The sequence below is a fragment of the Sarcophilus harrisii genome, chromosome 2, assembly GCF_902635505.1.
Source record: "Sarcophilus harrisii chromosome 2, mSarHar1.11, whole genome shotgun sequence".
Taxonomy (NCBI): domain Eukaryota; kingdom Metazoa; phylum Chordata; class Mammalia; order Dasyuromorphia; family Dasyuridae; genus Sarcophilus; species Sarcophilus harrisii.
The window spans coordinates 606,166,800-606,180,240 of record NC_045427.1 but is presented as its reverse complement, the minus strand read 5'-3'; the positions used below and the strand labels follow the sequence as shown (position 1 = coordinate 606,180,240).

The following is a 13,441-nucleotide window of genomic DNA, read 5'->3' as shown; positions in this document are numbered from 1 at the left end:
TTGGCATGGTATTATTGTGCATATATATATATATATATATATATATATATATATATAGAAAGTGATTGGACCATCCATATACGACAGTGATGCGATTGCATGGCTGATGTAAACGGTGATTTTATGGCTAGGATATGATGTGGTATTATATGGCTAGACTTCCATGGAATTATGATTAGGTGGTGTTATTATATAAAATCATTCTTTGAATGAGCTATGACTAGGCACTGATGTTTGGATAGGATATGATGTGACAGAAACAGATGCAAATGGATTTCTCAGAGCGTCCATATAGCCGGGACTTTATTAGCCTCCCACTGGACCAATTGCTGGGGCCTGAGACCACCCTTACCTTTAAGATGCCTTAACGCAAGGTCTAGTTTGTTGAGTAAATTCAAGCATAGATGCCCCTCAAAACCTCCACCGTTCTCGTTACCCACTTAAACGTACTCCCCCAATCCTCATTCTCCCCCTTCCCCCAATTCTGTCTTCCCTCCCCTTCGTGCTAGCTTTCCCCGTATCTTCCCCTCTCCTAGTTCCTTCCCTTTCTTTCCTCTCGTTTCCCCGTCTCCGCTTCCTTCCTTCTACCTTTGCTCTTCTTTCCTTCCAACTCCCCTCTCGTCCGGAAGGAGGTCGAATTCAAAGTTTAGAGGAGCCGCTTCTCCCCTTTCCCCAGCCAGGCCCCTCCCCAGCCCTTCCTCCCACACGCCCTTCCTTGCCCTCGTGCAGTAGCTGATTTTAGCGTCGCGTCTGGTTTACTGTCTGCCCACCTGCCTCTGAGGACATCTCTCTACTTTGCCTGGAAAGAGCGGATGATATTGAGAGGGGTTGCCTCTGAATAAAGGTGGGGATGAGGTCAAGCTAGGGCTTTTGTGTGTGTGTGTGTGTATGTGTATGTGTGTGTGTGTGTGTGTGTGTGTGCCGCCCTTTCTTCCCCCCCCCCAGGAACCAAAGCTCCCCGAATTTCAAAGCCCACCCTCAGAAATCATCTCGCTGCTGATTTTTTAAATCCCACACACCACACATCCCCGCCGTGCTCCAGTAAGCGCGTGTGTGCGCGCGCGTGCGTGTCAGTGTCTGTGTGTGCCAGCTCGCGTGACTTTAGGAAGAGGCAAAATTCCCCCCTCCCCGCCCCCCTTCGGAGTGTCAATTAGCTCCATCTATCTCGGAAATGCGAGTGCCTGTGAGCTTTCCCGGCGCCGTCGCCTCCCTCCCGCTCCACCTCCAGCCCGTGAGTCAGTCTCGCCCGCTGACGGCCGCCCGCGTGGCGCAGGGGCCCGGGCCAGAGCCCCCTCCTCTCTCCCCGCCCCCGGGGGGCGGCTGCTGCTCGTCGCTCGCTCGGCAGCCCCCCTCCCCGATCTCCCACCCCAGTCGAGCCAGGGCACTGCCGGCCCCGCCGGGAACAAAGGCGGAGGGAGGGGAAGGAGGCTCCGGGCTCGCTGGGAACAATGAGCTGCGGGCTCCCGGGGGACCGCGGCGGAGGCGGCGGCGGCGGCTGCGAGCCGGGGCGTGCGGAACGGGATCGCCGGGGCCGAGGAAGGCGCCGCCGCTAGGATGCGCGCCCGCCCGGGGCGGGTGGATCGGGGGGCCGGCGACTGGGGGCTGCGGGAACCCCCGGTGCAGCAGGGCCGACGGGAGCCCCGGGGGGCGGCGGTAGCAGCGCGACCCATGTGCGACTGGCTCCCCAGCTCCGATTGATCCCTGGCGGGCAATAAAGATTAACCCCGAGCCGGAGCCGCGGGACTGCAAAGCCTCCTTTCTAGAAACCCAAACAAACCGCGAGCCTCCGCCGCTCGGTTCTTTCTGGGGAGAGAACAGGTGGCATGCGAGGCACAGATAGACCGACACCGAGGTCCAGGCTTCGGTGACCCAGCCGAGCAGGGACTTGTCACCGTCACCGCGTGGCCGGGCCCTGCCCCGGGGGATCGAGGGCTGGAGCGAGGCGGCTGAGGATTCCTGCGCTGCCAGCGGGAAGGGCCACCACCTCCACCTCCACGATCGGGTGGGGCTGACGTGCAGCCGCCGGCTCTTCGGCCCCAGGGCAGGTGGCCCTCTCAGTCACCTTGTGCCCCTGCACCGCCTGCACGGGGACCCGTTTCTCTACCGAGAGGGAGAGCCAAACACAGTTGTAGATCCGTACCTGCGCGTACATGCCTCCTGCTTGTGTATGTATGCATGCCTCCTTTTTGTATGTGTGTGCATGCACGTGGAGAGGGGTGTGCCCTCGGGGTTCTCCTGGGCTCGCGGAGCTAACTTTGGCTTGGGTTGTGGGGTTCTCATCCCAAAGGCAAGTGCTTTATTCACGAATCATAATTACAGCTGAATCTGGCTTGGTTGTAGGGGAAGGAGGGGACTGAAAAGGGGATATTTTTCCACCTAGAAAAATGAAGGCTAACACCTGTGGCTGGGTAGAACACTGGGACCCATCAGTGCAGTTGTTTGAATTTTGTTGTGTAAGGCCCATACAGAATTCCCAGGTGACCTGAGGTTCATAACCCCACTCCTGTCTCCTCCATACCTTCCCGAGGGTTTGCTGCCTCCTTCCTCTGCAGGAGTGACTTTCAGCCTTTGAGTGTGATGCTTCTTAGACTGCTCCCTACGTCCCTGAGCTAGCCCCGAGTTTGGCTCCACCACCACCCCACCCCCCCTTTACCCTTCTCGGTCAGGGCAAACGAGAGCCCTTACCTGGGGAGCTCAGGTGTTGTCTTTTTAAATGGACAACTAGCCTGGCTGCAGCTGGCCGAAGTGGGAACCTAGAGTGTTTGGCAATTGTGTATTGATGTGACTTGAATGTGTAGGGAGAAAAGACTTTGGAGATGAAGAAGGTGAGAAATCAGATTCGCGCTAATTTATTTTACTGAGATGCTTGTGGGGCCAGATGCCTGCCATCTCTTTTCCCAGTGGGGGGGAAAATCAAAGAAATGTTTCCTGCTTTTAGGTCCCTTTTCATGTTCACTGATACAGTTATATATTATATTCCATGATTTGTACCCCAAAAAAGACTTTTGCAGGAAAGAGCAGGCTTTTGGTTGCTCTGTCTGACTACCAAGCCTTTGTGCCCTTCTAGCCTTCAACCTTTCTAAATAAAAAAGTATCAGCCAGGTTCCCCAAATCCAAAGAGTCTTGTCAGAAGCAGAAAAAGTCTGCAGCACTACTGTAGGTTTTTAGAATCAGTGGGCAGAAATCTATGTGTAGCAAGTTTCCAGAAGGTAATTTTCTCAGAATTTTCTATCTCAAATCCTCACTTAGGATCATAATGTCTGGTCAGAAGAGACCTTAAAGATTATTTTGTGGGGGCAGCTAGATGGCACAGTGGATAGAGCACTGGCCTTAAAGTTGGGATAACCTGAGTTCAAATTTGGCCTCAGTATATTTAATACGTTTTAGCTGTGTGACCCTGGGCAAGTCACTTAACCCCAATTGCCTCAGAGGGAGGGGAAAAAAGATTATTTTGTGGTTCTCAGAGGAAGGGTTAGGAGCTCCCAAGACTCTTTCAAGGTTCCCACAAGTCATAACTATTTTCATAATAATATTAAGATGTTTTAATTGCTAATACAGTAAATATAAATCACTTAAACAAAAACCGTAGGAGGAGGGCCTTCAGTAATTTTTAGGAGAATAAAGGGGTCCTGAGATTAAAAAGTTAGAGAACTGCTATCTAGATTGAATCCCAAATAAGGAAAAGGAGTATCACAGTTTAAGAAGTGACATTTTCTAAGTTTTAATCCAGACCCTCTAATTCCAAATCCAGCCTGTACCAGGCTGCCTATTTCAGGTAGTAAGTTTAATATCTGGAGAAGAAAGGAGAGAATTTTGTTTCTGGCCCAGAAATCAAGGTCTCTGTAGAATATAAGATTGGGGGAAGAGGGAGGCAAGAATGACAGTTGTTTTTTATCTTTAATAAATGCTTATTGATTAATAGATTAATCCAGTAGGAGATTCCAGATGCTTCTTTAGTTCTAGTTGGAAATCTGGCATATCCTGGCTGTAGTGACCAGCTTGGCCATTGGCTTATGTCCTCTTATACAGGTAGATTATGCCCCCCACTGGACTGTCCTGAAAAGAATGATTTGCTTTTCCTTTGAGGTCCCCAGGAAAATTGATTGGTTCTAGCCCAATCCCATCATTTTACCAAAAGGAAAATTGAAATCTAGAGATGATGTTTGACCAAAATCATGTCCATATAGTCATGGTACATGTAGGTCTTGTATGGGAGATGGAGTAAGTCCAAAAATGCAGGACTTTAAAAGGGGTTGACCTCAGATTGAGATGGAAGGAGACAGGCCTTGTTTTCTTGGGTTTCCAAAGGACTAAGACTCTTGGTTAAGGTCACTTTATTGTTATCTCTCATGTTTTCTCCTCCTGCCTTTCTCTCTTCTTTCATACAATCTAATATTGCCCATTCCTCAAGTTCTACTGCCTGGTAATAGCCATCAGTATCAGTACCTTCCCAAGAACAAAAGGCCAGGAGATATATTTTGGAGTTCTCAATAAGATAGGGTCCACAATGATTTGGTTCTCTATTCACAGTACCATTGGATTGTGCACTAGTTCTGTCTTATTGGAGCATTGTGTATGATTCTTGGAAGAACATTGATAAAGTGGACTGCCCAGAGGTGGGCAACCAGCATGGTGAAGGAGCCAAAGGTTTATATCATACAAAAATAGGTTGAAATAACTGGGAATGGTTAATCTGGAAAAGAAGGGCTATTAGAGGAGATGTGGTAATTTAGCAAGCTCTTGAAGGCTGTTAAAACCAAAAGAAGATTGGACTTAGTTGGCTTGTCTTCAGAGAGCAGAACTAGAATCAGATTTGAAGTTGTAGATGTGTTCCTAGCACATAATGAAACAATCTGTCTCCATTGGTGGTAGAATCTCCCTTACTTGATATTTTCAGAGTCAAGCAGTGGTTTATTGAAGGCATCAAAGAGAAGGGATTCCTCTCCTAGTTGGATTTAAGCACAGGTGCCTATATTGATGTTTGGACTAAACAGACTCTATGATTTTGTGATATTTTTTCAAATGAACCAACCCGTGAATGAGCCACACTATTTTTCAGCAGAAGAATTTCTTCTAAAATGCTTTCTAGCTCAATCATCTGATCCCCATCAAAATGTCCTGCAAAGAGTGAATTAACCCTTCTCCCCCTATACCAGATCTCACATGGTATTCTTCATATTGTAGTTGAGTGAGCAACTCAGATAGTTAAACTAAGGAAGGTGATCTGACTCCTGTCCAAAATTTTTCATTTAGATTAGTAGATTTCCAAGTGGTCTGATGCAATTTTTCTTCTCTTTTGGAATGATATCAGTTCCCATGTTTCTGGTGAGGAAACATTTATAAAGTCATCTTTATTGGAAGATTTAGGGACTCTTGTTTTTATAATACCTATTTCCTCTCTCTCTGGAGCCTTGGAGATATTTTTCTATATCCACATCTTCATCTATTTCAAGCTATTATTCCCTTCCATATCAAGGAATAAGATCAAGAATACAAAGCTCTCCAAAACACTGTCCCAGTCCTCAAAGATAGATGGTCTTAGATAGATAGACCAAAAAGATGATTAGCTAAACAAGGAAGTATACAATGAGTGCCAAATAAATGGTGCAGATAAAATGTAGTGGGTCTTAAAAGAGGCCTTGGTAGCTGAGCTAGGCCTTGAAGGAGTGGTAAGATTTCACTAATCAGTAAGCAGTTATTAAATGTCTACTATGTTTGTAGTACAAACATACAAACATAGTAGGTATCCCTCAGGGGATACAAAGACAGAATATTACCTCAAGAAGCTTACATTCTATTTCAGGACAACAACATATAGTCAAATCGATACAAAGTAATTACAAGATAATTTCCCTGGAGGGAGGCAAGAGCACCTGGGAGATCAGGAAAGGATGAATAAATGAGTACATTTACTGTGTACCAAGGACAGTGCTATGTGCCAAAGACACAAATGCACAAGCAAATACTATAGTATCTGCCTTTCAAGAAGTTACTATAGTAGGGAAGGAGCTAAACTGGCCAGGAAGGAGCCACTTTGTTCTGGAAGGTGATCCTCAGAGGGTCCTTACTAGACCATGAGTATATTGACAAACATTCAGAAAAAATGGCAGAGTTGATGGGATCATGGTTCATGACTTGAGAGAATATCTGTGTCATGTTGTGAGAAATAGTGAGAAGGCCCCTTTATTTCCATCATAGAATGTGTGGAGGGGAACAATGGATAATGAAGCTAGGAAGAAAGGGAAAGAAGACATTCTAGGTAAGGAGAACCAGAACAAAGATCAGACTTGTGTGGGAAATAATTTTGAAGACAGAGGTGAAAGGCAGATTGTAGAAGGCTTTGAATCCCTGACTGGAAAGGTTGGATTTGATTCTGAAGACATTTGGAAGCAAATGAAGGTTTTTGGCTAGGAAGAAAGAATGGGATTATACAAAAGAATAATGTGTATCATGAGTAGGAGGGTAAAACTATTAAGGGCAGGGAAACTATCAGAGGAAAAAAGTAAGAGGTAGAGAGCCAAAATGTAGGTAGTGATCCAATTATGAAGATTCTTGCATACCAGGCCAAGGATTTTGGCTTCATCCTATAGGCAATGGGGAAGCCCTTGGAAATTCAAGAGCAGAGCATCAACCAAGATGAAAACTTAAAAAAAAAAAAAAAAAAAAAAAGATTAGTCCCAAGTCCTTTGGCCCTTCCATACCTCAGTTTCCCTTAGTAAATAAGACATTGTTTTTTAATAAAAATGTTATGGCTGTCTTTTGTTTTACATCACCTACATTTCTATTGTTGACCAATGATTTCTAAGAATACTTTATCTCCAGTTCCACTGTCCTTGACACAACTTGGCTATCAAGCCCCTGATTTTGCATAGCAGGTATCAGCTATTCCTCTTTTATATCAGTTTAAGCATTGAAATCAACAACCAGGCAACTAATTTAAATTACCTTTGGAGAAAAATCCTAGTGACTCTGGCTCTTTCTGGGCACAGGGCTGCCATAAGGGCCTTCCTTTCCCAGTGGGCTGAGTGGAATAGCTGGAGGCCAGATTTTTCAGAAAAGAGAGTCAGAGACAGAATCTAAGACAAGAGATTTCAATATGCTTGCTGTGTTTTAGCCAATGAGCTCATATATGGCCTTACTTGCCACTATACCGTTCTTTCCCCTTATAGTCTTAGAATTACATCCCAGGGTAAAGGATTGAATTCTTCTGTCTTGAAGGAATAAGGTCACATTCCCAGCAGCAGCTCATCTCCTCTGCCACATCATGGCGAGGCCTCTGTTGCGTTCTAGGCTTCGGGTCTATGGAGATGGACCCCTCAGCCCCAGGTGTAGGTTCTGTACTTGGGAGTGAGTCCCTGCTGTATGATCCCTGCATCCAAGATACCCTGAAGAACTGTCGCCCCCCCATATCTCTGTTTCCTCCTACAGTGATGGGTCGTTCCCCTATGACTCTGTTCCTTGGCAGCAGAATACCAACCAGCCACCAGGATCCCTTTCCGTGGTCACTACTGTTTGGGGAGTGACTAACACGTCCCAGAGCCAGGTAAGACTCTTGTCCCTCCCTTCATTCTTCCTTCAGAGTTATGAAAATCCCTTAGTTAATGTCCCTACATTCCAAGGGACTTGGAATGCCATCCTCAGGTCACTAGGATGTGACCTAGCTAGTAAAGAATTTGGTTTAAGTACATTCAAATATTCTTTAATTGAACCAGGAATTAGCACTGGGGGGAAAAAAACCGTTTCTCATCATCAGCCTGCTCCTATTGACCCTCCTATCAGGGAGGATTCTAGTTCCAAAGGGAAGGGTGATCTTTAGTTACACTGTGGATCAGGTATAGAGCACTTGACATTGATTTGATGTGACAAGGGTGGTGGTCTAGTAGGTGTTAGTCCCTTATCCCAAATGAAACTTGCTTTGGCCACATGAGAAGTTTGGCTTCCCATTTGTCACTGGCCAAATGAAGCACTGGATGGACTAAGGGAATGTGCTTTGGAAGACCTTCTTTAACTAATCTGCCTGTGGATTGACTACTACAAAATCAAGTGACTTAATTCTCTGTGAATGATCATATCCTATCCTGTTCTACATACTAATCTTTCCACCATCCCTCCTCTCCCTGTCTTCTCTTGATCATTTACCCAGTCTTTATTGAGCACTTATTGTTTGCTCATTCTTATGCTAGGCATGGTGGAGAAATACAGAAACATAAACCACAAGTCCTTTCCTTGAGGACCTTCTTTACGAAGACAGGATTAGCATAGGAACATTTAACGTGACATGCAGGGTTAGATCATAATCCATTGGGCCCAAGACTCTGTCCTCAACAGCAAACTTGAAGGAGGGCTCAGTTATCCTCCTTGTCGTCACCTGCTAGTTTAGAGAAGTCTCAGCTCCTCTCATTGCCATTTGTGGCTTTGTCATTCAGAAATGTGTCTGAATTCTTTGGGAATACATTTCTGTCGCAGGAGTAATAAGTTCATTAAGTTTACGGTCTGCTGTGCAAAAAAAACCTAGAAAACCCCATAACCCTTCATTTTATTTGTTCTATATATACCTTACTTGAGTTTCAAAGAAGACCTCTTCCTCCCCATCTTTTGGAATCTGTTGGCTGCCATATCAGGTTTCAAACATTTCTTCTCTCAGCCTTCGGTTATTTAGATTAACAAATCCTCATCTTCAGTCTGTCCTGACATGGAAACACCCTCTCCATAAATGAGGACATAGCATAAGGCACAATCTAATAATACTTCTTTTCCTCCTCCCTTGGGCCATTCTTCCTTCTTCCTTCCCTCTTATGTTCCTTCATCATTTCTCCTTCTTCCCCCTTTTGGTTACCAGTATGACCATTATTTTTCTTCACAGGTCCTAGGAAACCCCATGGCCAATGCCAACAATCCTATGAATCCTGGCGGAAACCCCATGGCATCTGGAATGACGACCAGCAATCCTGGCATCAACTCCCCCCAGTTTGCTGGGCAGCAGCAGCAGTTCTCAGCCAAGGCGGGCTCCACTCAGCCCTACATCCAGCAGGGGATGTATGGGCGGCCCAACTACGCGGGCAGTGGAGGGTTCGGGGGCAGGTGAGAAGAACAGGGGACCCTGAAGGCCACTGGCATGAGCTAGACTAGACATTTATACTTGGCCTTGATGGCTTTACAGAAACAGCATGCCATGTAACAATCACATGTCTGCTTTCAGCTAGAGTTTGTCACTATAGTAATAGATCTCTTCCTTTTCTCAAAAATCATTATTGACCGTGAACCTCAATATCAGCCCAGGGTCAGGAGAGTCAAAATGTCACGTGAATATTTGTCTAGAGAAGGCACAGATGGTATACTTAGCAAAATAGCAGATGATGTGAATCTTAAAAGGACACCTGACCTGTCGAGCAACAGAATCCAGATCTGAAAAGATCTTGACAAATTAGAATAATACATTGAATCTAATATAAGGAAGTTGAATAAAGATTAGGCATAAATTTCTATACTTGGATTTAAAAAAATCAACTTCATAGACACCTCAATGGGGTATCCCATTGGGGGAGGGTATGTTTTTATTTAAAAAAAAAAAAAAAAAGATCAGTTCAAATTTTCAATCAACTCTTCATGAACCTATTTGGGATTTTCTTGGCAAAAATATTATAATGGTTTGCCTTTTCCTTCTCCAGATCATGTTACATACAGGTCAGGAAACTCAGGCAAATAGGGGTTAAGTGAATTGACCAGGGCCACACAGCTAATAAATGTCTAAGGCTAGATTTGGACTGCAACTAAATATAATAAATAATAAATATAAGTAAGCTGTGTGACATGAAGTCAAAAAAAGCTAACAAAATAATTAAGTTGCATTAATGGAAAGGAGAGTGTCTAGAACATGGAAGGTTCCAGGCCTTCTGTACTACTCTCCTTGTCAGCCTGTGTCTGGAATACTGTATCCATTTATGAGCACCACGTTTTAGGAACATCTTTGGAAATCTGGAGCGGGGCCAGCAAAGGACAACCAGGACAGCCAAGAGACTGAAGATTATACCAGATGAGAACTGGTGATGTAATCGGGAGACGAGAAAACTTGGGGATATAGACTGTTGTAAGAGTGGTCTTAATGACTCCTGAGCGATGGCGTGGAAGTAGATTTGTTCTTCTTAATCCCAGAAGACAGAACCTGGAGCAATGGTGGGGGAGCTGGAGAAAGGAAGATTTTGTCTCTCTCTGAGGATTAAGTCCTTAACAATTAGAGCTGTGTAAAAATGGAATGAAATTCCTCCAGAGTTAGTAAGCTTTCCATTATTGGAAATGTTTAAGTAGAGGCTGGAAGATGACTTATCAAGGATATTACTGATGGTATGGAGTGGAGCAGGTGATCTTTTTGATCTCTTCCAACTTTAAGATTCTGTGAGGTGTTGAAATTTCTGGTGTGACATCTGATTTGAAGAATTAGGAACAAGGTTTGCTTGTGGAAAATGTCTCAGAGCTTTCAGAATCTATGACTTCAGAGCAGGGAAAGAAATGAAGAAGCTGAGAAAGGCACTAACATCTTAAGGGGAAGCTCCCCTGGATGAAGGAAACAAATGGTTTTCTTCCTGACCCTCATTCCCCACTTGTGTGACTTACCCTATTAGAATGTAAGCTCCTTGGGGGCAGGGACTTTGTTTGCTTTTTAATTTGTATCTCTAGAGCAGAGTGTGTAGCACAACTGAAGTGCTTCATTAATGACTTTTTTTTTCCTTCATTCATCGTTCCCTTAATGTGGCAGATCTTCAAGCCAATGCTCTGTCCCTTCTAAGTTGTGGTCCCACTGGATGTATTTTTAGGCTTTTTCATTCTATGCATTGGATAAGCTGTGGAAGAAATACCATCATCTCACATGCTACCTTTGATAGATGGGCTCTGTGTATTGGACCTTAGGAAGCCCGCCCTCACTTTGGAGTTCTTCTGTAGAGGCAATCAGCCTTTTTCATTGCCTGGATGAGAGTAGGTTTATAATTAGAAAAATCTAATTCATCCCTTTCTAGTTACACATGAAGTAAATAGTAGAGTGGTTAAGAGACTGTCCTAAGATCACAAAGCAGTAATTAGCATAATAGACACCTCAGTTCTTGCCTTAGGTCAATAAGGAGGTTCATGGTCAATAATGATTATTTTTTTTAAATTAGAGTTTTATTTCTAAATTAATGAAAACAAAAGATCCTCCTGTGCCCTCCTTCTTCCCCCCAATTTTCTCTCTCTCTTTCTCTCTCTCCCTTTTCTCTTTCTTCTTTCTCTTCTCTCTCTCTCATTCCTAGTAAATAATCCATATGAGCTTATGACTTGCACAATTTCTGTGATCTATAATACTCTCCTGGAAGGTACTTTAGCAAAGGGAGGGAGGGAAAGGGAGAAGTTGGAGTTTGTTGTTCCCTCTCCTTTCTGTCCCCCAAGACCTAGTAGTGGGAAGACAATCCCTGTCTATATGTTTTTTTTTTTTTTTTGAGGACAAGGAAGTATTATTGGGAAATATTCATTCTAACCATAGTTCTTTGATCTCAACTATAACTCCCTGCCCACCTCAGAACACTAGTGTTTGATTCCTTTTATGTCAGACAACTGATAGACTTAAAAAAAAAAATACCTTACAACACACATTCTACTCTTATAAACTTATGATGTCTGATATAATAACAGCAGCTTACATGTATATAGCCCTCTACTGTTTACAATGCACTTTCCCCACAATTCTGCAAGATAAATAATAGAAGCAATTATTAGCCCTGTTTTAAAGACAAGACAATTAACTCTGAAGTTAAATTAATTTCCTGTAACTATAGAACTAGGAAGTATTAAATCTGGGATTGAAACCTGGCTATTCCAATTCTGAATCCCATGTTCTTCTCAACAGCATCCTACTACTAGGACACTAGTTGTGACTATACCACAAGTTACATTTTGTGGCTTGAAATATAACTGCAAGATGTTAATAGCTGACCATGTCAGTATGTCAAGAGTTAGTGATTTGGGGTATGTAGGAACTCCCATTGTGAAAACTTCCTTCACCAAAGAAAATTGAAACCATGCTATAGTTTATAAATTCATACTTATCAGGAGGACAGAGAAGTGGCAGTTGCCCACAGTCACAAAGACAATGAATGTTAGAGGGAAGATTGGCACCCAGATCTTCCTGGCTCTGAATTCAATTTTATCCACATCACCTCTCAAAAAAAAAAAAAAAAAAAAAAAAAAAAGGTAGATAGATAAGGCGGCTTCCTATTACTTAATATAAGTGGTTAGTATGGTTCTTTGTTGTAGTACAACTGTTGTTGTAGTGTGCTCCAAGAATCTTAAGTGGGTGGGAATTTATAGGCTCATGGGCTCCATAGTTGGAGAGCCAGTGGTCTTTAGAGACTATCTTATATAGCCCTCTTTTATCATTGGGCAAATTGAGGTCCAGAGATATTAAGTGATTTGCCCAAGATCACACAAGTATTAATTATCAGAGCCAGGAGTCCAATTTTAGAGACAGCTGAGTGACAGTGGATAAAGTTGTGGGCTTAGAGTTCAAATCAAGCCTCAGATACTTCCTAGCTGTATGGCCTTGGGTTTGTCACTTAATCGATGTCTACCTCAGCTTCCTCAACTGTAAAATGAGGATAATAATAGCACCTGCCTCCCAGAGTTGTTGTGGGAATCAAGTGTGACAATAGCTATAAAAGGCTTAGCACAATGCCTGGCAAAGAGTATGCATTTACTAAAGCTTATTATCCATTTCCTGCCTTGCTTTTGTCAGCTTCATTCCAAGGTGCCATACTACCTTTAGGATTTGCAAACTGAGGTAGAACAAAGTCTGTGTTCCTCTAGAACGGCTCCCTTCCCTTCCTCAAGCCAAGGGAATTTCAACAAGAACCTCCACATCTGAGCCAGCCTTGCCCCCATTTAACCTTGACTCCATCCATCATTGGGTGGTTTCCCTCCTCTGCCAGCTGTATTTCACCCTTTCTTTCTTCTCTCTCTGGCAGTTACCCCGGTGGTCCCAATGCCCCTGCGGGCATGGGGATCCCTCCTCATACCCGGCCACCCGCAGACTTCACTCAGCCAGCAGCAGCGGCGGCAGCAGCTGCAGTGGCAGCAGCGGCAGCCACAGCCACCGCCACGGCCACTGCCACAGTAGCAGCTCTTCAGGAGACCCAGAACAAGGACATGAACCAGTATGGACCGGTAAGGGGCTCTGTCTTCCTAACCCCTTTTTGTCCTTAAGAGCACAGCACAGAGGCCGGGGGGCATTCAGTAGAGCAACAATGAGTATATCTGTGTGTTTGTGTGTATACACATTGCTGGTTTTCTGTCTTACCATGTTATGGCATATTTGGGGGTGGGAGTGTCTTCTCCTCTCACCTGCTCCTTGTGAGCTCTACCCCTGTCTCAGTTATACTAAGACTTGAGAGATCCAGGCCTTCGCCTCGGTTCTCCT

General features: G+C 44.3%; 1 protein-coding gene across 12 annotated transcripts in view; it reads left to right on the top strand.

Moving 5' to 3' along the window:
• The window catches only part of ZMIZ1 (zinc finger MIZ-type containing 1), a 430,170-nt gene that overhangs the window by 383,817 nt on the left and 32,912 nt on the right, over positions 1-13,441 (top strand). For 11 of the 12 annotated variants that reach the window (XM_031956396.1, XM_031956401.1, XM_031956399.1 and 8 more), the window contains 3 exons: positions 7,429-7,543; positions 8,864-9,081; positions 12,990-13,188. In XM_031956396.1, coding sequence (XP_031812256.1) covers positions 7,429-7,543; positions 8,864-9,081; positions 12,990-13,188 — 532 coding nt within the window. Of the gene's footprint in view, positions 1-1,745; positions 2,166-7,428; positions 7,544-8,863; positions 9,082-12,989; positions 13,189-13,441 lie in introns of those variants that run through there. The other variant, XM_031956407.1, reaches the window with a different exon arrangement.